At 58.5% G+C, this 23,419-nt stretch overlaps 2 protein-coding genes across 5 annotated transcripts in view; one reads left to right on the top strand and one right to left on the bottom strand.

The window, feature by feature from the left end:
* Positions 1–7,878, top strand: part of MRC2 (mannose receptor C type 2) — a 63,127-nt gene extending 55,249 nt beyond the window's left edge. For 2 of the 4 annotated variants that reach the window (XM_036450649.2, XM_045586336.1), the window contains exons 21-30: positions 2,331–2,445; positions 2,566–2,729; positions 2,900–3,008; positions 3,741–3,979; positions 4,083–4,251; positions 4,349–4,495; positions 4,794–4,913; positions 5,087–5,266; positions 6,362–6,388; positions 6,486–7,878. In XM_036450649.2, coding sequence (XP_036306542.1) covers positions 2,331–2,445; positions 2,566–2,729; positions 2,900–3,008; positions 3,741–3,979; positions 4,083–4,251; positions 4,349–4,495; positions 4,794–4,913; positions 5,087–5,266; positions 6,362–6,388; positions 6,486–6,709 — 1,494 coding nt within the window. In that variant the 3' untranslated portion in view covers positions 6,710–7,878. Of the gene's footprint in view, positions 1–2,330; positions 2,446–2,565; positions 2,730–2,899; positions 3,009–3,740; positions 3,980–4,082; positions 4,252–4,348; positions 4,496–4,793; positions 4,914–5,086; positions 5,267–6,361; positions 6,389–6,482 lie in introns of all 4 variants that reach the window. The other 2 variants (XM_036450648.2, XM_045586335.1) reach the window with 1 other exon arrangement.
* Positions 7,879–14,478: 6,600 nt separating this feature from the next.
* MARCHF10 (membrane associated ring-CH-type finger 10) overlaps positions 14,479–23,419 on the bottom strand; it is an 82,299-nt gene continuing 73,358 nt past the window's right edge. The window contains exons 11-12 of the mRNA XM_045586334.1: positions 18,390–18,432; positions 14,479–14,810 (exon numbers count right to left, since the gene is read on the bottom strand). Of these exons, the coding sequence (XP_045442290.1) occupies positions 14,749–14,810; positions 18,390–18,432 (105 nt within the window). The 3' untranslated portion in view covers positions 14,479–14,748. The remainder of the gene's footprint in view (positions 14,811–18,389; positions 18,433–23,419) is intronic.

Below are 23,419 nucleotides of genomic sequence, written 5' to 3'. Positions count from 1 at the left end.
CTGCCCCTGTTAAACAATCTGCCTCATAAGCTAATCAGAAAACCCGATCAAGTTGTTTTTGTTTGTTTTTAATTTTTTTAAAATGAATTTTTATTGATTGAAGAGGAAGGGAGAGGGAGAGAGAGATAGAAACATCAATGATAAGAGAGAATCATTGACTGGCTGCCTACTGCACGCCCCCTACTGGGGATCGAACCTGCATCTCCGGGCATGTGCCCTGACCAGGAATCGAACTCGTGACCTCCTGGCTCATGGGTTGATGCTCACACCGGCTGGGCCTTTTTTTTTTTTTTTTTTTAATTGTTGACAATTAGATGCCCCCCACCCCCCCGTTTTGTCCTCCTCCACCCAGCCACCTACCCACCGCAGGCCTTTGGTGCACTGTTGTCTGTGTCCGTGGGCTGTGCATAGATGCATAGAAGCTCTTTGGCTACTCTTCCTGCTCCCCCACTCCACTTCCCTCTGAGATCTGCCAGCCTGCCCCATGCTTCCATGTCTCTGGACCTATTTTCGTCATCAGTTTATTTTGTTCATTAGATTCCACACATGAGTGAGATCCTGTGAGCTTTGTCGTTCTCTAACTGGCTTATTTAGCTTAGTATAATAACCTCAAATACTCCCTGTAGAGCGTGACTTTCTTTCCAAAAGTGGGTCTGTGTGCACACGGGGCTGATCGGTCAGACCTGATTAGACCGTCATTGTTTTCACTGGCGGCTAAAAGGAGCTTAGCGCAGGAAGAGAAGGTCACCGTTTTCTTGTTGTTGATGCCAGCACAAGCTTCAGATCCTTCTTTGCAGGATCTCCTAAGTCCACTTGGCCTGACTGTGAGGATTAGGCCAGGCAACCTTAGATAATTTAATCCATAAACCTTTGTCATACTTTGGAGTACAGCCAGACTCTTAGTATCATGGAGCTCTTCCTCTCAGAATTCTCAAGCAAATATTATTCCTTTTCTATTAAAAAAAAAAAAAAAAAAAAAAAAAAGAAAAGTAAGACATGTGCATTATTAAGACTTTGGAAAATACAGAAAGAGCCGGGACCAGTTTGGCTCAATGGATAGAGCGTCGGCTTGGGGACTAAAGGGTCCCAGGTTCGATTCCGGTCAGGGGCATGTACCTTGGTTGCGGGCACATCCCCAGTGGGGGGTGTGCAAGAGGCAGCTGATCGATGACTCTCTCTCATCGATGTTTCTAACTCTATCTCTCTCCCTTCCTCTCTGTACAAAATCAATAAAAATATTAAAAAAAAAAAAAAGAAAATACAGAAAGAAAATAAAACTCACCCACACTCTCCAGAGCGAACCACTGTCAGTATTTGTTACTCCCCTTCCTGCCTTTTCCCACGTAACTGAGTTCACATTAAATAATGCAGTTTTCTGACCACCTTCCCCTCCCCCACAAGTGTTGTATTTTGAGCATCTTCCCATGCCGTTACATTTTCCTAAAGATTATTCTCATGGCTTCTTCCACCTCATATGAAACGGAATATATCTTACGTATATTTTTTCTTGCTTGCACCGCCTCGGAGCAGAAAGTTACTGTAAATCATTTAGGTTCGGAGACACAGTCTTCACTTGGTGAAGATTTCCCACAGGGGGCGAGGGGCTCCTTTAACCTTACGGAGGAAGGCGGGTGGGGGAAGAGGAACATGAAAGTGCAAGCGTTAGAAGCTGCTGCCTCCCAAAGGCCGTTCAAACATACAGATAAAAAAGATTCCCGTAGATCAGTGGTCGGCAAACCACGGCTCTCGAGCCACGTGCGGCTCTTGGGCCCCTTGAGTGTGGCTCTTCCACAAAATACCACGGCCTGGGCGAGTCTGTTTAGAAGAAGAGGTGTTAGAAGAAGTTTAAGTTTAAAGAATGTGGCTCTCAAAAGAAATTTCAGCCGTTGTCCTGTTGATATTTGGCTCTGTTGACTCGTGAGTTTGCCGACCACTGCCGTAGGTAATCCTGTAGGTTCAAAGGGCAAGCTCACAGATTTCAGACACTTCTGATGTGTCTGAAGAGGGTGCTGAGCGAAAAGCGAGAGGGAGCTGTCCATCCATCCGCCCAGTACGTGGCCCGGGTGCGTCCTCATGGCCAGTGGAGTTCGGTGGCCTGAAGAAGTCCTCCCACTCCCACTCCCACTCCCACTTCCTCGGGGCGTGGGCAAGGGCAAGTGACCGCTGTGCTGGGCTCAGAGGGGGCTCAGGCCTTGACCACGGACGCCCACGTGTCCTGGTTCTGAGGCCCAGAGCCTCCCGGGGTCTGCTGCTGAGGGGGACACGGTGGCGTTCCTGGGCGGGTGGGACAGGCAGGTGGGCTGGACATCACGCCTCCCCTCCTCCCCCAGTGTTTCCGGATCCAGGGCCGGGACCCCCAGGACCGGGTGAAGTGGTCAGAGGCGCAGTTCTCCTGCGAACAGCAAGAGGCCCAGCTGCTCACCATCGCAAACCCCTTAGAGCAAGGTAGGGCCAGCCCCGGGGGAGCCCCCGTGTCCTCTGGCACCGTCCGCAGAAATGGCCAGCCCCGGGTGCGCCCCCCCCCTCCCCGCTCGCTCACAACTCTCTCTTCTGGGGGGACCGTAGCCTTCATCACAGCCAGCCTGTTCAATGTGACTTTTGACCTTTGGATCGGCCTCCATGCCTCGCAGAAGGACTTCCAGTGGGTGGAGCAGGAGCCTCTCCTGTATGCCAACTGGGCACCGGGGGAGCCCTCCGGCCCCAACCCCGCTCCCAGTGGCAACATACCGGTGAGGAAGCCCTCCCCACGCCCCTCCGCCCCCACCCCTGCCCCGCCGCCCTCGCTGGCCTTCACCCCCCGGGTCCCCCCTCTGCCAGCTCTTTGCTGGGAGTGCCTTTTGGGGGCAGTGGCACAAGGTGAGGCCGCTGCGGGGCTCCTCTGAGCAGCTCCTTCCCCCAGACCAGCTGTGCGGTGGTGCTGCACAGCCCCTCCTCCCACTTCACCGGCCGCTGGGACGACCGGAGCTGCGCGGAGGAGACGCACGGCTTCCTCTGCCAGAAGGACACAGGTACGTGCAGCCCCGGGCGGGCGCTCTGGGCCATGCCAGGAGGAGCAGAGCGCGGCTCCTGAGCTCACCCCCAGAGTCTTGTATCTGCTGAGGACGCTGACGGGCAGAAAGGGGGCAGGCAGTGCCAACCAGAGGGAAAGGCAGGGCTCAGGGGCAAGGTGTGGGGTGGGAAAAGCTGACCGGGAAAACCTAGACACCAGGCATCCGGGGTGTGGAGCGCCCCAGGGGCTGGCTGAGGCGCCTGCAGCTCCATGCGTGGGCCCCTCTGCCCTGGGTTCCTGGGGTAGGGGCACCTGAAGGCTCTAGCTTGCTCCCCGGTTCATTAGCAAGAATATATCCTGAGCCGAGACCGGTGTGGCTCAGTGGATAGAGCGTCGGCCTGCGGACTGAAGGGTCCCGGGTTCAATTCCAGTCAAGGGCATGTACCTTGGTTGTGGGCACATCCCTAGTAGTGGGTGTGCAGGAGGCAGCTGATCGATGATTCTCTCTCATCCATGTTTCTGTCTATCCCTCTCTCTCTCTCTCTCTCTGTAAAAAATCTATAAAAAATCTATATATATTTAAAAATAAATAAATTTAAAAAATACTTCCTGAATCATCACCGTGACTAACGCTCACTGTGCCCAGTGGAGACCCGGTCTCTGCCGGATGCCTGGGGCTCCCCCAGCCTCGTGCCTGGGAATGGGGTGAGGGAGGCAGAGCACGGCCTGAGCCCCGTCTCCTTCCCTGCAGACCCCTTGCTGAGCCCATCCCCAGCGGCATCACCCCCCGCCCCGGGCACTGAGCTCTCCTACCTCAACGGCACCTTCCGGCTGCTGCAGAAGCCGCTGAGCTGGCACAGTGCCCTCCTGCTGTGCGAGAGCTACAACACCAGCCTGGCCCACGTGCTCGACCCCTACACCCAGGCCTTCCTCACGCAGGCCGCCCGCGGGCTGCGCACGCCACTCTGGATCGGGCTGGCCAGCGAAGAGGTCAGCTGCCCAGACTCCCCCGATGCCCCTCCAGTCCCTTCCAAACCCCCCGCCTCCCCTGGCTGCTCCCCTTCCTCCTGCCCTGACGGCCCCTCCCGCCCAGGGCTCCCGGCGGTACTCCTGGCTCTCGGAGGAGCCCTTGAGCTACGTGGGCTGGCAGGACAGGGAGCCCCAACACATAGGGGGCTGCGCCTACGTGGATGTGGATGGGGCCTGGCACACGACCAGCTGCGAAACCAAGCTGCAGGGGGCGGTGTGCGGAGTTCTCGGTGGTGAGTGCCCGCCTGCTGGGGTGGAGGAGCGGGTAGGAAGGTCGCGGGCCGTTTGGGGAGGACCCGGGGCCACGTCCTCAGTCCTGCCTTCCCACAGGGCCTCCTCCCCGAAGGATACACTACCACGGCAGCTGTCCCCAGGACCTGGCCGAGTCCTCGTGGATCCCCTTCCGGGAGCACTGCTACTCCTTCCACTTGGAGCTGAAGCTGGGCCACAAGGAGGCGCTGCAGCGCTGCCAGCGAGGTGGGCGGGGCAGGCTAGAGCCCCTGGGTCTTTGCGGTGGAGACCCCTGTCGTGGACACTCAGACCCCATGAAAGCAGTCTCCACGCTCCACGCTTCCCGTAGGCCCGTCACATTTCCATAGAGAGGCCGTGGCGCCATTGCATGGATGCACCCTCCTCCCTGCTGTGCACACATGAATGCAGGGACCCCGCACCATCCTCTTACTCAGCCTGCCGGAGGGGGCTGGGGCCTCGGGGGGGGGGCTCTGCTGCCCAGGGGGGCTGCTCCTGGCCTGACGTGGACCTCGCTTGTGTCCAGTGGGTGGGACGGTCCTGTCCATCCGGGACGAGATGGAGAACGTGTTTGTCTGGGAGCACCTGCAGAACTCTGAGGACCAGACGCGGGGCGCCTGGCTAGGCATGAACTTCAACCCCAAAGGTGGGTGCCCGGTGTGGGGTGGGGCGGGGAAGGCCTCTAGCTGTAGGGGCGTGGTGGGGGTGAGGGCCCGTGGGAGGGAGAACGGGTACTAGAACGGGCTCGCTCTCTCCCACCTGTTCCTGCTCCACCTTGTCTGTCCTGCCCGCACCCCCTCAGAGCCTTCTCTCCCCTAGGGGGCACCCTGGTCTGGCAGGACAACACGGTTGTGAACTATTCCAACTGGGGGCCCCCTGGCCTGGGCCCCAGCATGCTGAGCCACAACAGCTGCTACTGGATCCAGAGCAGCAGCGGGCAGTGGCGGCCTGGCGCCTGCACCAACGTCACCATGGGTGTCGTCTGCAAGCTCCCTCGAGGTGAGCGCCCGGGCAGGCACGCAGCTCAGCCTCCTCCCAGCCCCTCGGAGCCGGCGGAGGTGGGGCCGGGGGCCGCTTCTCTTCCTGCAGGAGAACACGGTGCAGGGGGAGGCATGCACAGAACCCTTCCCTGGGGTAAACGGGTCTGCAGGAAGGACCAGCTCGCCCACAAATTCCCAGGCTAGACAGCAAACCCACCATTTTGTAATGGGTAAGGGCATGGACAGGGTTCAAGCCCCGGGCAGACCACGTACCGACTCTGGGACCTTGGGCAAGTTACTTAAACTCTGTGGCCTCAGTTTCCTCTTAGGTAAAACTAGAGGCCTGGTGCATGACATTCGCGCACTGGGGGGCTGGGGGGTGTCCCACAGCCCGGCCTGCGCCTTCTCGCAGTCCGGGACCCCTCGGGGGATGTCCGACTGCCTGCTCCCCAAGCTGGCTGTCAGACATCCCCCAAGGGGTCCCGGGCTGCCACGGAGGTGGGAGAGGCTCCCAACACCACCACTGCGCTCTCCAGCTGTGGCCTGGCTTCTGCTGAGCCGCGCTCCCCCTGTGGGAGCACACTGACCACCGGGGGGGGGTGGAGCACACTGACCACCGGGGGGGGGGGAGCACACTGACCACCAGCGGGGGCGGGGGGGGGGGCAGCTCCTGCATCGAGCGTCTGCCCCCTGGTGGTCAGCGCGCGTCCTAGTGACAGGTGGCTCCGCTGTTTGGTTGATTTGCATATTAGCCTTTTGTTGTATAGTAGGGGTGTCGAACTCAATCAGAGAAGGGGCCAAAATCTAAAATCCAGCCTAAATCGCGGGCCGAATGGTTTACTGAACAGTCATAAACTGTCATTGTGATGGAAACGCCGCGGAGTGCAGTGATGACAGCGCGGTGCGGGCCACATTGCAAGGCCTGGCGGGGCGGATTTGGCCCGCGGGCCTTGTGTTTGGCACATGTGCTGTATAGGATGGGGGTCATAGCAGAACCCTCAGGATTAAATGAGCTACGAAAGCCTCAGGCCCTCGGCGGGGCCCTAGCTGTTTGTTTCTTCCTCTGACGACCACTCCTTCCACTAACCAGACCCCCCCCCCCCTCTCCCCGCAGCCCAGGAGAGCAGCTTCGCCCCGTCAGGTGAGTGGAGGGCCGGGCTGAGACGCCTCTTCCCCTCGGTCCGGTCTGGGCGGCCGGCGGTGCTCCCTGACCCCGTGGTGTCCGTCCCCCACAGCAGCGCTCCCCGAGAACCCGGCGGCCCTGGTGGTGGTGCTGATGGCCGTGCTGCTGCTCCTGGCCCTGGGGGCCGCGGCCGTGATCCTCTCCCGGCGGCGGCAGAGCGTGGAGCGCGGGGCCTTCGAGGGCGCCCGCTACAGCCGCAGCAGCGCCTCGGGCCCCGGCGAGGCCACCGAGAAGAACATCCTGGTGTCTGACATGGAGATGAACGAGCAGCAGGAGTAGAGCCCAGGGTGTGGGCGGGCCCCGGGCAGGAGGCGCTGGGTCCGCCCGGCCGCCCCCCGCCGGCTTCCCCGGGCCGATGGCCTGTGGAGGGATGTGCTTGGGGGCTGCCGTTGGGGGCCGGGGCTGGGCAGAGCCTGGGCTGGTGGGCTCCCTCCCTCCCGTGAGGGCCGGGCTGAGACCTGGCTGAGTGCACGTGGTATCTCCCTGTTTTGGGGTCCTAAGGGCTAACGTCTTATCACCTGGGCTTGTGCCTCCATGGTAACCAGAGGCAGGATGGAAGCCTCTTTATTCCCAGTTTCCCCCCCTCCACCCCCCCCCACCCCGCTGGGCCTGCTGACCAAGCCCCAGAACCCTCGCCTTGCAGAGCCTGAGCAGCCTCCGCTGACCCCTCAGCCAGCCTCTGTCGCTTCTTCCCTTCCCACCTGGCAGCCTCAGCTCTGAGCCCCTTGCCCCGGTCCCTCTTCCTGCCTCTCACCAAGCCCTTCCTTCTGAGCCAGGGTCCTGGGGCTCGGGGAGTCTTCCTGCTCTTGGTGGGGGGTCAGTTGGAGGGCTCTGAGCATCCATTACTCCTATGCCTGCTGGAGTGGCCTTGGGGTGTGGCAGGGGTGGCCTGGGTCTGGCAGCTGGACTGGAGGCAGGACCAGGGAGAGATGCTCAACCTTGTGTGGGGACCGGGCTAGGCTGGGCTGTCATCTCCTGCCGGTTGGGGGAGGGCTCTGTGAAGTTCCCGAAGAGTCCCCCGTGGGGACCAAAATACTAGTAAGTTCCTCTCATGGCTCCAACTCCTGGCTCTGGTCTGGAGAGAGAGGAGGGGGGTTGGCCGAGCCTGGGATGGCTCCAGGGCGCCCTCTCGCGGGGCCCGGAGGAACAGCACCCTTGCTCCTGAAGTGGCCCATGCCCGGAGCCCACTCGGTGCCTTTGCAAGAGGCCGAACCCCACCCCACAGCGGAGCGCACGGCCGGTCCCGGTGCCACATCGCGGGACAATGTGAACACGGACTCGAAGGCATGGTCCTTTTTTTGTAGTTTTTAAAATGTGCCGTTGTTGTCAAAAAAAGGAAAAGGAGAAAAGAAAAGCACACAAATAAAACACCTGTCAGAGGCTTGAGAGAGGGGTCCCTGCCTTGGCCTTGTTCCTCATATCGCTTACGAGATAAATGGCATTGCTGAGCTGGCATCGTCCGTTATTTCCGCAGGGCACCATCCTGCTTCCACCTCTGGGCCCCACGGGGGCGCCTCGATCTGGTCTCTCCTTCCCGGGTCTTGCCTTTCGGGGCCTGCTCCCCCTTCTCTCTCTGTTCCTGGGAGGTGTGAGGTGTGAGGTATGTGTGTGTGTGTGTGTGTGTGTGTGTGTGTGTGTGTGTGAGTGTGTGGGAGGGCGGGGGGAAGGGAAGCTCGGGCAGCTTAACCTTCACCAGGTGTAAATGGGAGAACAGACTCGCCTCCCAGGGTTGTGCTGGGAGATTAAGTGAGGCCAGCTGTGCAGAGCAGTTAGCGCCTGGAGCCCCAGCTTGTCCAGTAAGTGCCCCAGACATGTCAGCTGCTCCTGCTATTCCTGGGCTGTGGCTCCCAGGGGAGCATTGGAGGTGCCGGGGCCAGCCCTGGCCGGGGGCTCCACACCATCCACCTCCCAGGGCGGCCTCTGAGCTCCGGGGAAGCTCACACTTGTCCTTGGGAGCCTGGGCTCTGAGACCACCCAGAGGCGGGACCGCCGCCCGCCCCTACCTTCCCTGCCAGAGGATACCTGAGCGGAGACACCGCATGGAACAGAGCCAGCCCTGCCAGCAAGGACGGTCCGCTGTGCCAGGTCAGCCGGTGCTGAGGAGGGCTGCCGCGGGCCCGGGAGGGGTGCTGGTTTGGACACAGGGTGGGGCGGGTTTCGCCAGAGGTAGGGGAGGGAGTGAGCGGTGCCATCGTGCAGCCCGGTCCAGGCACTAGGACCTGCAGGTGCCCGTGGCCCTGTTGTGGGGGTCCCTGGTGCTTCGGACACCAGCAGGAAGCCAGTCTGGCCGGAGCTTGAGGCTGGCAAACTGCGGCTCGAGAGCCACATGCGGCTCTTCGGCCCTTTGAGTGTGGCTCTTCCGCAAAATACCGCGGCCTGGGCGAGTCTGTTTTGAAGAAGTGGCGTCAGCCAGGACCGGTTTGGCTCAGTGGATAGAGCGTCGGCTTGGGGACTGAAAGGTCCCGGGTTCGATTCCGGTCAAGGGCATGTACCTTGGTTGCGGGCATATCCCTGGAAGGGGGTGTGCAAGAGGCAGCTGATCGATGACTCTCTCTCATCGATGTTTCTAACTCTGTATCTCTCTCCCTTCCTCTCTGTACAAAATCAATAAAATATATAAAAAAAAAAAGAAAAAAAAGAAAAAGAAAAAAAAGAAGTGGCGTCAGAATAGTTTGGCTTTCCAAAGAAATGTCAATCGTTGTCCTGTTGAGTAGAGCGGAAAGTCAGCGGGAACAGCTAATCCGATTGACCTTTGAAGAAGGTGGTTTGGCTCGTCGCTACAGCGGTGCACGTGCGTGTGTGTGCGTGTGTGTGTGTGTGTGTGTGTGTGTGTGTGTGTGTGTGTGGAGGGGGGGAGTATCTTGTCTGTGATTTTTTAAAACAAGTTTCTCCTGCTCTGAAGAGGTAGCAGGGCCACATGGTTCAAAGCCCAGTGACATAGAGAGGATACATGTTGCGAAGGCTCGTCCTGTCCTCTGCCCGCCGGGCGCCACGTCCTGAGTCCGAGGTGCAGTCCGAGGCCCTCCTGCAGGGTCCTGTGCAGCCCCAGCAGGGACAGCAGGACTCGGGAGCGGGAGGGAGCCCCTATCCCCCGGGTGGGGGTGGGGTGGGGCCCAGAATGGCGGATCCCCTTCACCCTGAAGTGATTCCCTCTCCCGACTCTGGAGCAGCTTCCTTTTGGGCTCCGTGCCCTGTGGGCCGTGGGCCACAGCCCTGCTGCCGGGGAGCCACCTGGGCAGCATCCCTCGTGCGGGGAGAGGAGAGAGCTGAGGGGTGACGGCAGGATGGCAGGTGGCAGGGGCGGCGGAGGAAGTGAGTGACCAGAGGTTTACTTTTATATTCTGTTGATCCTTAAGAGAGGGCGGAAGGGAGGGGGAGAGGAACACCTTTTGGCGTACAAGACAGCGCACCAGTTAACTGAGCCACACCGGCCAGGGGGAGTGTCCAGAGGTTTAACTCTACCCACGAAATGCCTGTTCTCACTCCTCTCTCCTCCCCTGGGGGCTGGAGTCCTTGCCGGAGCCCCTCCCCGACCCACGAGTGTTTGGGACCGTGTCCTGGGTCTCGGGCCCCCGCAGACCCGGTTCTCAACCTCCTTGCTGGCTTTCCCCGCTGCCAGAGGAGAGGAGGGCAGGGGAAGGCTCGGGGCCCGGCCTTGGCCTCTGGCTCCGGGACAGCCCTCCCTCATAGAGCACACGGCAGAGCGTCCTGTCTGTCTGCGCGTTCCAGTTCTCTGAGCTCTAAACCACCCCTCCTTGTGCCGTCTGTGCCGGGAGGGGGGTGCCCCAAGACCCATCCCGTGGGCCCCAGGCGAAGGGCACTGCGTGCCAGGCACCGAGCCAGCCTGGCCTGGCAGGACGGAGCCGGCCCAGCTCTGGCCGCCTGGACGCTCCGTGACGGCTCTCGGAATCCATGAATGAAGGGGAGGGTGGTGTCGGGCCTTTCGCAGCCTCTTCCTGTCGGGGCAGAGAGGCCTCCTCCCGGGTGTCCTGGCAGCGCCGGCCTGGCCCAGTGGGCAGCGCGGTGAGGCTGCCGGGGTGAGGAGCCGGCCAGCCACACCATATGGCGCTCCTGGAACGGCGCTGCCCAAGCCCTGCCAAGCCCCTGCCGGGCTGCTGCCGAGAGCCGAGTGTGTTGCCGGGACAAGGTGAAGATGTTATCTTGAGGGAGGCCCCGGGAAAGAAGGCGGGAAGAGGGAGGAGAGGGGAAGGGAGTTGGGGTACATGAGGGGAGGCAGCTAGGGGGCCAGCGTCAGGTCAGAGTGCCCAGATGTTCGGGGCTGGCCTGATGGTCTTCATCTCCGGGGCCTGGGCAGCCCGGAGCCCCGGGACAAGGCGGACTTCAGGTTCGAGCTGCAGACCTCAGTCCCTCCGTGTCCGGAAGAGCAGGCGGGGAAGGACTCGAAGCAGGTAAATGGGTCTTTCGACATCGGGCCATGGCAGGACTGTAGTGTTAGCCCTTAGGTAAGGTGAGCAGGCATCCCGCTTTTGGTGGGGCAGTCCCGATTTTTTAAAACAATTTGTCCCCCGTCCCGCAGGACGAACAACAAATTGTTGAAAATTGGGACTATTTGGGACTTTTTAAAAAAAATATATATTTTATTGATTTTTTTACAGAGAGGAAGAGAGAGGGATAGAGAGCTAGAAACATCGATGATAGAGAAGCATCGATCAGCTGCCTCTTGCACACCCCCCTACTGGGGATGTGCCCACAACCAAGGCACACACGCCCTTGACCGGAATCGAACCTGGGACCTTTCAGTCCGCAGGCCAACGCTCCATCCACTGAGCCAAACCGGTTTCGGCTAATCGGGACTTTTTAAATTTTAATTTAATTTAATTTTATATTTTATTGATTTGTTACAGAGAGGAAGGGAGAGAGATAGAGAGCTAGAAACGTCAATGAGAGAGAAACATCGACCAGCTGCCTCTTGCGCACCCCCTACTGGGGATGTGCCCGCAACCAAGGTACATGCCCTTGACCGGAATCAAACCTGGGACCTTTCAGTCCGCAGGCCGACGCTCTATCCACTGAGCCAAACCGGTTTCGGCTAATCGGGACTTTTTAAAACGCCGCGGGACGCGGGATAAATTGTTGAAAATCGGACTGTCCCGCCAAAAGCAGGACGTCTGGTCACCTTACTGAAAGGGGATTCTGGGCGATGGTTATCTGGTTGAGCTGGCATCCCTCCTGAGCTTCGAGTTGCTGCGGCGTGGCAGGGTCCTCGCAGTATGTCCCCGCTGGCTCACACAGAGGCCCTCTGTCTCTCTCCGGGGCTTGGGAAACTTGGGGTGCTGCCGCTCCTCTCCCTGGGGTGCAGGGGACTCTGGAAGCCGCCTCAGACATGCCAATCCCCCACGATGATGATAATCAAAATGCTTATCGTGTCGTGACCACGGCTGCCCTGTTCTGACTGCTCACCATGAATGAACTCACCTCACCTTCCCAACACACCCCGAGGTGGGTGCTATGACCCTTTTGACAGATGAGGAAATGGAGGCACAGAGAGACGAACTTGGCCTGCCACTGCCCCCCTCCCCTGCACCCTGGGGAATGTTGGGAGAGGGCAGTGGGTACTGGGGAGCACCCCTTGCGATCTTGCAGTCGGTCTCTGAGACTCAAGGACTTTGTCTCAGCCTGTCATCTCTGCAGAAGGTCTCGGAAGGTTTCTTTTGAGTCGAAGGGCCAAGAATGGCCTCTTTCCTTTTGTTCCACGGCTTCCCTCCCAAGGCCATCTCAGGCTCCCCGGCCAACCCAAGGCAGAGCGCTCCTGCCAATCCCCTTGTCGGCTGAAATGGCGGGAAGCGAAGATGAGCATTCCCAGACCCGGAATTCAGCGCGCACGTTGTCTTTATTTCGCTCACCACCGCGATCCAAATGCTTGATTATGTCCAGTTTTATTCTAAGGGTGGGTGACATCCACATGAGCTCGCTTAGGCTTTTCTGATCCCTTGGACACGTGATAACAGATGCACAAAATAAATCCAGATAAAGCACAGCCGCCCAGACACGGTTCCATGCTCTGGCAGCTCGCTTGCTGCTGAGATGCTGGTTGCAGTTCCCAGGGAAGGCGCTAGGTGGGGCCATGCTCACTGCTCTAAGGGCTCGTTGCAGAACAAATACGGAACACTATTTTTGTTTTTAGACTTTTCCTAAAGGTGAAAAAACTCTTCATATTTCCTTTGGTTATCGAACACATACGAATGTGGCTTTTCCGTGGAAGTGACGTGGCGGAAAATGAACTTTCAAACAGCGGGGGGAGGGGGTACTTATATCGGGGCAGCCTGGGCTGGAATTATGGGGATTAAAGTCCAGAATGCACAGAGATGAGGAGGGAGATTGATGGGTATATAGACATGTACACTCCTGGACATTTTAAAGTTCCCATTTATTGCCTTAACGGGAGTGTGCTCTCTCCTCCTACTGCCATCAGCTCCTCTGGGTCCCACTTCCCTCAGCTCACCAGAGTGGGTTGGTGGTTTTTGGTAGCTGCCTCTTGTCTGTGTGTGGATCCTTAGATCCCTGACTCCCCTGCCTCATGACACCACTCCAGCCAGATGCTCCTGTGTATGCTCCCTGCCTCTCCTTCCTGCCCCCGCCTCTTTGCTTGCTGGGGCTCCACCATTCTCCACCGCCCTTTCTGCTATGCACCCGGCTCCTGCAGCTGGGTAAGGATGCTACCCTCCCTCCCAGTTGGTCCAGAAACACGGCCGTGGCCAACAGAATGACGGACACCCTGCCAAGTTGGGCGTGTCACTCCTGGAGCTTAGATGTTGTGAGGATAAATTTTATGTGTCAACGCCGACTGGGCTAAGGGGTGCCCAGATAATGGGTAAAACGTTGTTTCTGAGTATGCGTGTGAGGGTGTTCTGGGAAGAGACTAGTCTTTGAGTTGGTAGACTGTATAGAGAATATTGCCTTCCAAGCATGGGCGGACACCATTCAACCCGTGGAAGGGCCCGAGGGAATGAAAGGAGGAAGGGCAAATTTCTCTGTGCTGGAGCTGGGCCATCCATCTTCTGCCCTCGAACACCCACGCTCCCGGTGCTTAGACCTTCGGACGTGGACACAGGCCTCGGTTCTCCTGGTCCTCGGGCCTCTGGGTTTGAATTGAAAGGACATCGCCAGCTTCCCCCGGGTCTCGGCTTACAGACGGCAGGTGGTGGGACTTCTCAGCCTCCGTGATGGCGTGAGCCGATCCTCCTGATACCTCTCTTTCCATATATCTGTTCAAATCCTATGGGTTCTGCTCCTCTGGAGAACCGAGTCCCGGTTTTCCTCCCGTGTGACCTGCCTCCCGGGGTTATTGTGAAGATTGAAGAAGAATGTTTATCACCTGCCAGCGTCCTCGCCAGCTGTCTTCAGTCAGTCTCCATCCCTAGTCCCAGCCCCCACGACCACTGATCTTCCTGTCTCTGCAATTTTGCCTTTTCTAGAAATTGCATGTATTATAAATAGAACCATATGCTGTGTAGTCTTTCGTGTCTGGCTTATTTCACCCAGCATCCTATTTTTGCATTTATCAGTAGTTTGTGCCCACCATCTTTTATTTTTTGACCCCTCGGGCCTCTCCCTCTCTCTCTCTCTCTCTCCCTCTCTCTCTCTCTCTCTCTCTCTCTCTCACACACACACACACACAGAAGCACACAATGTTCTCATGAGCCTTCTCTGACCTTTTTCACCCTGTCTGACCTGGTCTTTGGGCCCCAAGACGTAATTAGGAGGGAAGAGTGGAATCCACACACCAATCAGGTCCTAACCAGCCCCCCGCGGGTCCAGGATGTGTCACCCCCTCCTGGTAGTGGGGGTGGGGAGCAAGAAGTGGGGGTGGGGAGGGGGCTGTGGCTGTGCTTCCCTCCCCTCCCAGTCAGAGGCCCCGAGCCTTTGCCCAGTGAGACTGAAACAAGCTTACAACGAAGTTGGGTAAATTAAGTCCATTTACTGAATACGCAGCTCGATTCCACTCAGGGTGGAGGCCTGGGCAGGTGCCCTCAGCAGAGGGACCCCAGGCCGCTGGGCCTGTCAGGGCTGTTGGGTCCTTTGGGGCTTCTGGGCTGAGGGGCAACAGCAGGGCAGCCTGTTGGGTGCTCCACGAGGCCAGGCTGCTTGGCCCGCGCTGTCTGGGTCTGGGCTGGTGGCTTTGCTGTCCGCAGACGCTGAAGCCAGATCCCGAGAGGGGAGTGGCAGAAGGTAAAAACAAAAACAAAAACGCTAACTGTGGTCTCAGTTTCAGTAAAGAGAAGGGAGCAGGGCACCTGGGGACGTAGGAAGGGCGGCTGGGAGAGAGGTCTCCGCCGAGCTCCAGGGCCAGCTCCTTGCTAGATGACCCGGCTGTTGTCTTCATAAATGCCGTTTTCATTCCCGTCTCCCAAATCGGAACCTGGAAAGCGAGAAGACCTCTCAGGACGCAGAGCCACAGCGGACTGCGGGGTCTGCCACGGAGGGCATGCCATTGCTGCCCCTTCTGCCCCCCCCCCCAGCCCCGGTGGCCAGCCGCACACGTGCCGCGGTGCCTGGAACAGCGTGGGGAACAGAGACGGCTAGACTTCCCACTGGGCTTCCCACCAGGCCAGGCGGCTGGACTGTAAGCCCCTCGACAGAAGCGTCTGACTCATCTCCGGGCCCCCACCAGGCCTGGTGCTGCACGTGTTTGCCGGGTGAACGGCTGGAGGAGGCTCTGGGGTAGTGCCCCCACCTGAACTCTCACTTCCTTAACTTGTCAGGAACCGGGGGGATTGGCCTAGGGCAGTGGTCGGCAAACTCATCAGTCAACAGAGCCCAATATCAACAGTACGACGATTGAAATTTCTTTTGAGAGCCAAGTTTTTTAAACTTAACCTATATACAGTAGGTGGGTACATTGTTATTAACGTAATTAGGGCACTCCAGTCGCACGCAATGTGGGCGCCTGCACGTGGTGTTCTATGGAAGAGCCCCACTCAAGGGGCCAAAGAGCCGCATGTGGCTCGCGAGCCGCGGCTTGCCGAGCACTGGCCGAGATTGTAAAGAAGCTTTTCAGGGAGCGGAGGGCCATGTGACGGAAGGGAAGACAGAGAGGCCGTGGGATGGCAGTGGGGTCTGGGTGAGGAGGTGGGATGGGGTGGGGGCTCTTTATTCTTGGGGAAAGTCTTGTTCTCGATACATTTCTTTTCCCATCTGCTTGAGTGGGTGCCCCTGGCTGTTTGGAAACTGTGTGTGACTGTGGAAGAAGGGTGGGAGTAGGAGCCATGGACACCCTCCCACCCCTACCTGGGCCCTCTCAGCGTCCACCTCCGCCCCGGGAGGCCCCAGCCCCACAATCTTCCCTGGCTCCTCACTCGCCCCGTTCTCTTCCCCAGAGTTGCCTTGGCTTGTGCAAATGGGGAAGTGCTGGGGCCCAGCCTTTGGCCGGAGGGCCTCCTGCCTGCTCCCGCTCACACCTGGACTGAACGATAGCTGCAGGAAGCACCGCCCCTCCCTGGCCTCGGGCTGGCTGTGGGACAGTCCTCTGTGCCAGCTGGGAAGCACGGTCAGGGGGGCTGGGCCACCACAGGTGCGACAGGTTGTCAGATCCGGGCACGCCCACCCAGGGCCTCTCCCCGGCGGCCCTCACCTCTGTGCCACCTGTGCCACGTGTGTGTGGCTTCGGTTACCAGGTGCAGGGGCGGGGTGCCTGGTGAGAAGGCTGGCATGGGCCCCACGGAGCCACAAAGAGGCTGGGACTCTGCGCCACCTCCTAGAGGGCCCTGAGGTTTTGCCTTTTCTCCTCCCCATTCACCTGAACGGAGCCGGGGCAGCAGGTCACAGCGGTGACTCAGCGCTGGCAGCCCGTCTTACCCGAGTGCTGCCAGCCAGGTGAGGCGTGCCAGGCTGCTGGGCACCAGAGAGGCGTGCGGCCCGCGGGAGGGTGGGAGGCATGGGCTCTCTTCTGGATCAGGGCCCTGGCGGGAAGCCAGGCAAGGGCGGCATCTGACCAGGTGCCAAGACCCGCCCGGCTGTGCAGGGCTCGCCTCCACCCGGCGGTGCCTGGGGCCTCTGGGGGGTGTGCGCGGCTGGGGCCGGTGGAGAGGACCTACATCCCCGTTTCCAGGGAGAACTGGCTGCCCCCGCACTGGGGCTGGTGCAGGGAGGATGCAGGTCCTAAGAGCTAGTACCAGGTCCCTGAAGTAGGATGGCGAATAAATGGCATCTCTAGAGCAGCGCGGGAGGGCAGCATCGCAGCCAGGGCATTTGCAGGGAGGGCTCCCGGGGTCCCCTGCGGGGAAACCCCCTCTTTAAGCATCACCCCGGGGATGCTCTCCTCTTGCCCTTCAATGACGCCAGGCTCCCCTGGGCCCGTGTGGCCCTTCCCCAGCTCCGCGGGGGGAGAAGGTTTCATCCTCCGGGCCTCCCCCCAGCAGGAGGGCGGCAGCGACCCATGCCGGGCGCTAGGGGGCGCCCCTGCCCTGCCGAACCCTCCCGGGCGCGGCCGGCGGCAGCAGGTTTCCCGAACCGGGAGGGGCGCGGGCGCCGCCGGGGAGGGAGGGGCGCGGCCGGGCGCGGCGCGGAGACCCTGCCGGAGCCCCGAGCCCGGCGCCCAGGGCGGCTCGCCGTCGCGCCCTTTCCGGAGCCGGGGCTGCGGCCGGCAGCCGCGATGGGGACCGGCGGGACGCGGCGCAGGGGCGTTTTCCGAGACGAGGGGGTGGGTGCCCGCGACACAAAGGTCCTTTCTCGCCCCGCCGCTCCCAGCGGCCCCGGAGGGCGAGCCGGGGAGGGGTGGGCCCTGGCAGCGGCGCTGGGTGGCGGGGGTGGCCGCCGGAGTGGCTCCCGGAGGGCACAGGACTAGGACTCCATGGGCTCCTTTTGTGAACGGAGGGTAGCCCCCGCCCTCCCAGCCCTGCACCCCGTTCTCAGAGGAGCGAGCCCTCAGCGGTGAGCTGGGTTCTCCAGAGTCCCCGGCTGGGCCTCGCCCTGTGCGGCTGTGAGCGGGTTCCGCTTCTCCTCCAGGCCGGTCTGGGGGGAGGGGGTTCCCAGAAGCAAGCCCCTGACCAGCTGCGCCCTGGCCGCCAGGGGCCCCCTGGGCCTGGGCCTGGGCCTGACCCTGACCCGAGGCTCCGGGAGGGCCAGGAATCTCTCTCTGGTGAGCCCAGGTGATTCTGATGGCAAAGCCAGTGTGGGGTTCACTGCCCTACACCTTTTAGGACAGGCAGCGGTGACATTTCTCCCTGGAATAGCTTCTGGCGACGGAATTGTCTCATTCTCGCCCCTCTCTTCCCCCCCCAGTTCACTGTAATGTCTGTTCTCCCCGCAAGCCCTTCTGCTTTCAGAACCACACCTTCTCCGGCGGGTTTCCTGAGGTCCTGAGCCTGGGTGAAGGCAGGTTTGCCTCCCAGGAGGGACCTTTGTCCGGAGGCCTGGTTCCGCCTCTGAGTCCAGCGGACCCACTTGGCTGGCGGAACGGTGAGGAAATCCAATAAGAGCCACCAGCTTGTGACTGAGGGTGGTCCCTTCCGGCAATGGCCAAAGAGCCCCCTTCCAGGGTCCGGAAGGTAACCCTGGAGGCTGGAGAACGCCAGCGGAGGACAAGGAAAAGGGACAATCCCGTGGCGCGTCATCCCCCCGACACCGTCTCCCCTTTTCCCTGCTTTCAGGGGGAGCTGGAACCCGTCTCCGCTCTGGATCAGCGCTCGGACTTGCCTTGATGACTCGCTGCTGCTACCCTGTTTCCCCAAAAATAAGACGGTGTCTTATATTAATTTTTTCTCCCAAAGTTGCGCTACGTCTTATTTTCAAGGTGTCTTATCTTTCCATGTGCTAGGTCTTATTTTCGGAGGATGTCTTATTTTCGGGGAAACACGGTAGTTCCCCGAGCTCGGCGGGGTTATTTTTGCCCCTGGGTGGTGGCCATTACTTCCTCCCACAGTATCGGGTTCCACACAAGTGACAGAAAAAGTAAATTAGCAAACACCCTCAACGTGGCAGGACTGACCCCAAAACCTACTTTCATTTTCTTCCGGCCTGGGTCGTGGGAAATTTCTTGACAGCTAGGAGAAAGAAGACAGTGAGAAATGAATTGTCTTTCCAAGGCAACTGTGAACAGCTGTGCCGTCCCCTAGCCGCGGGGACATGCTCGGGACGCGCTACCGTCACCTTAAAGGGGCAGAGAAGCTGAAACCGGTTTGGCTCGGTGGTAGAGCGTCGGTCTGCGGACTGAAAGGTCCCAGGTTCGATTCCGGTCAGGGGCATGTACGTTAGTTGTGGGCACATCCCTGGTGGGGGCTGTGCAAGAGGCAGCTGGTCGGTGTTTCTCTCTCATCGACATTTCTAGCTCTCTATCCCTCTCCCTTCCTCCTCTGTAAAATATCAATAAAAAAGGGGGGGGGGCAGAGAAGATGCGCCGAGGTGCCCCCTGGGGGGCATGCTGATGCTCAGCGCAGGCCTCAGCCCGGCTCCAAGGACAGCAGCAGCGAACCCGGGTCACCTTGGCCGGCTCGGGGCTTCTCATGTTGGCAGTGGAGCAGGCTTGCTTCCTCCCTGCAGTGGATCTGAACAGCGACATCCCATTCTGAGGGTCCGAATCCCATTTCCAGGCCGCGGGGGCGAAGGCCTGGCTAATCGGCCACTTGCCTCGCCCCTGGCTTTTAAACAATCGCTTGCATTCTCTGCCCCGGCAGGAAGCAGCAGGCCCATCAAGGCCTTGGGCTCCCTCTTTGTTCTGACTTTATGGCATTTTGTGCCACAATGAGAAACACTGTGTCCTCCAGTGGTGGCCCGTTGTGCCAGGCTGTGAGGATGTGGGATCCTGCGGAAGGCTGGTGCTCTTCCCCCGGGAGGAGAGGGCGTTTGTGACAGGCCCAGGACAAAACAAGGGGTGCCGGACACTGTTGCTGGGGCAACAGGCTGCCCAGGGCGGAGGCAGCCTTGGCCTCTGGGGCGCCTCTCACCCACAGGCCCAAGGCAGAGGGCAAGAGGAGGATGGAATTTCTCACAGAGGGCCGTCCCCGTTACTTGGTGAATTATACATCAGGGCTGTGCTAAGCGGCCTCATCCTGCGCCAGGTGATCACGTCTCTCTGAGCCAGCGCTCACACTCCACCAGGAAAAGCCATCATGGTGAGTGTGGGCCAAGGGCCGGCCGCCCGTGTTTTGGGTGGCGCTGGTCCTCGGAGGCCAGAGTTTTGGTTTTGAGGAAATGGGATGAATGGGGAGGGCTTAGGGAAAGTCCGTCCAGCCTCACACAGAAATGGATCAGTGGGATTTGAGAGCTATTTCAAATCTCTACCTGCCTCCCGGGCCAGCCGCTGCACTCCCCCCCCCCCCCCCCCCCCAACCCCCCAGTTTCTTCAGGTGAACGTTTTCCTGCAGGTGCAGTGCTCACACAGCACACCTGGGCAGGAGACAAAGGCAGGCCTCATCCAGCAGAGCGCTGCAGTGATGGAGGGCCAGGGGCCCCTCTGCCCTCTGCCTTTTGCCTTTCAGCACACTGGCTGGGATTCTCTGTTGTTTTGTGGAGTTTAGTGAGTCAGGCCCCTAAGGGATAGAGAGGAGCTGCCATGGGCAGGCAGGGAGAGAAATTCGGGGTATAGGTACATTTCAGGGGGGAGGGGGAGAGCATGGTAGAGATAAGACCTTTGGCTATGAGGGCCCCCAGGACAGGGGGCCTTGGGGGGACAGGTCCTGAATAAGGGAGTGCCCTATGTGGGTGCTGAAGGGAAGAGAGGACAGGGAAGGCAAGTCTGTTTGGCTTCACCTCGCAGGCCAGCTTTGTGTCCCCCTCAGAATAAAGGGTGAGCCACGTGGGGTCAATGAGGCTGGTGAGGCTCGTGTCCTCGTGCTGGGCACTTGCACAGATCGCCATTCAAGGCTTCCTTCAGCCCGTATGGACCTCCCTCTGTGCCCACCAAGTCCGCATTTCTCATTTCCAGTTCCCATTCCCACTCCCCTCGTAGGCCCCTTGCCCTGTGACAGTGCAACAGCCACCCAGCTGGTCCCGCTACAGCTGCCCTCCTCATGGCTGCTCCAGTTACCTCTCAAACACGCACACCTCTTGGCCTGCCAAACGCAGCTAGAAATCCCTAAGTGGCCTTCCAGAGCCTAACACAAACCCATCACCTCCCGCTCTCTGCCAAGCTCACTTCCTGCCAGCCTTGGCCACACTCAATTCCTTGACTTTCCCAAACACTCAAGACTTTTCAGTGTCTGAGCCTTTGCATTTCTTTCTCCATCGAATGCCCTTTCCCTCCGCACCCACCTTTGTCCACCTGCTAAATTCTTCAAGACTCAGGGCAATCATCACCTCCTCAGCTGATCAGTGGGTGAGAGCAGTAATGGAAGGACCTTGGCTAGCAGGCTCTCAAAGCAGCGGGAAGACTGATGGCCAAGAGGACAACCTACTCGGGTGAAACACAATGTCCCCCTGGACAGCCGGTCCCGGAGAGGGAGTCGAAGGAGGGGGTGAGAACGGTGGTTCCTCTCATCTTTGCTCCGTTTCCCCACATCTGGCTCAATCTTCTGTTGTAATACAAGGCAGGTTGCTGATATCCTTATTACATGTCTATATTCTCTTTTAGACTCTGAGTCCTTTATAATCTTTTTATTCCTAGAACTTAGTTTAGAACTTGGTACATGGTAGGCACACAGAAACATCTTTAAACAGGTATATCTATACCTGGAAGTTGGATGTTTCTTTACCAGAATACCTTTCTCTCCACCAATGTGTACTATCTCCAAAAACATAACTCAAGACCCGCTTCCTGGAAGAAGTGAGGTTCTGGTTCATTAATTTATTGTTTGAGCATCAAAGGTTATTGAGCACCTATACTGTGCCAGGCATTTTCTAGGCACTGGAGGACTGTAGGGGTCAAAAGAGATATGGGTTCCAGGCCCCCATTGCCAATGAAATGTTTCACCTCCATTCTACAAGACCATGTCTTTCTTTGATGGTCAGTCAGCACTGATGGAATCAATCAATGCTCCTGGCATCCACAGAGTCTGGGGCAAGGTCAGCGGTAAAATAGGATTCAGTGTGTGCCAGCATCACGAGAGAAATGGAAGTCTGGGCTTTGCCTTCAGATAGCTCACAGCCTCACTGGGGAGATACATTGGCTGTTTGTGGGATCCTTGGAAACCCCGGTCAGGGGACACCTGGTGTTGTCAATGCCACAGCCTCTGGGAATCCACCGGGTCTGCCAGTTCTCTTGACCAAGTGTGACTTTCCAATTATTTCCCAGATTTATAAATATGATATTTTCTGTTTAAAAAATTTCAAGTTGATCATAAGCTCCTTAAAAAAGGGGACATCAAGACATTGTGTCTAGTAGGTGGCCAGGTCCTCACTGATACAGGCCGGGGCACGAATGAATGAATGAATGAATGAGTGAATGAATGATCATCACCACTGACAGGCACTCACCACTGGACACCTGTGAGACATAGCCAAGAAATCCGGTGTGAAGGGTTCGCCCGTTTGGTAGGTACAGGACAGGGAAGGTGGGCTCACTCCTTACGCAATGCCTCTCTTTTGCTAAACATCACTCACAGATTCCAAGTATTTTCTATAAGAAAATGCCGAGACTCGAGTCCAGAAACATGAACTTGACCTTGCCTTCCTACTTCCATTTGTGTCCCTCTTACCCGGTCATTTGTCCCGGTGACTGCGCGGTGGTTTAGCGGGTGAGACCTATTTCAGGGTTTCCCATTAAATGTGAGCTGCGGTGAGAGAAGAATGTTGCCCTGTTCTCTCTGCTTCCTTCCTGCGCTGGTTCCCAGCTGGCTTCTGGGTCCCTTCCTCTTCCTCTGGGATAGTTTTCCCAGAAGGCTCCTCAGAGCCAGTGCTCGGGAGCCTTGGTGTTCAGCCGTTGGGTCGCACTGTTTGTTGTTTGCTTTGCTGGCTCGAAGGCTAACCCTGCCTGCGTTAGCTTGCCGATGTGGCAGCCATCTGTAGCTTATATCAACACCGGGGCGCTTTGAAGTTCAGTGTGCAATAAAGAGTTCATTAGGAAGACGTGGGACCATGAAAATGAGGTTACAGAAATGTTAACAAAGGATCATTTCCTGCTTCCTGTACTATTATTTCTTCTTGTTTTAGTGTATTTCTCTGAGGAATTTATGTCACCATTAAAACTACGGAAGAGTTAAAGGAAGGACAGGCCAGGTCAAAAAGAGGGTGAGATTCCTGAGGAGATAGCTTGGCAAAGACCCAGCCTGTTTTCTTAATTGAGAGCTTAGGGTCTAAAGGGAGAACTTAAGCAGCAGCAGAAAAAAAAGAAAAAAAAAGAAAAAAGAAAAAGGTAGGGACAAATCTAGAACTCTTATGACTAATGGTTTGAGTGCAGCCTTTCAGTTTGGGTTGACGCCAAATGGATGGCAACAGTGTCCAATCATGCAGGGCCTGCGGCAATGTGAGCGCCATTTGGAGTCACTGAATTCCAGCCTTCAGGCGGTGACCACAGCAGGTGCCTCTTATCTACTGGAGGAGGAAGAGGAGGAGGAGGGGAGGGAGGAGAGGGAGGAGGAGGGGGAGGAGGAGAGGGAGGAGTAGTAGGAAGAAGAAGAGGAGGAGCTGAAGGAGGAGGAGGGGGAGAGGGAGAAGGAGGAGGAGGAAGAGGAGGAGAGAAGGCTGATTAGAGAGAGAAAAGTGCAAAGAAAGGGAGGTTCAAGGGCCAGGGTGGCAGAGGTCATTAAGACTGTCTCATGGTGGCTTGGTCACTGTCACACTGGCTGGCTTTCCAGTCCTGACCTTCTGACATGAACTGGAGTCAAGTTCCAAGCCTCAAGGGGTTCTGGGAACCCCAAAACACTAAAAGTAGATCAGCCGCTGGCATGACCTTAAGGTAGAGGAGGGGGCCTGGCCTGCCAGCGCTCTCCCCTGGCCCGGCCACAGAGAAGCTTGGTGACCAAGAGGGAAGTGCCTTGGGGCTCAGAGTTCTGGCTTGACAGCGATCAAGACACTTCAGAGGCCCACCAGCCCACCTCCCGCATTGTGGCGGGCTTGGCTCCGGTCGGGCTCCGGGGAGCAGCTGACCCAGGCTTC

This window comes from Pipistrellus kuhlii, unplaced genomic scaffold, assembly GCF_014108245.1.
Source record: "Pipistrellus kuhlii isolate mPipKuh1 unplaced genomic scaffold, mPipKuh1.p scaffold_m20_p_22, whole genome shotgun sequence".
Lineage (NCBI taxonomy): Eukaryota > Metazoa > Chordata > Mammalia > Chiroptera > Vespertilionidae > Pipistrellus > Pipistrellus kuhlii.
Note: the sequence above shows the minus strand (reverse complement) of the source record. Positions and strands in the feature narration are given on the sequence as shown.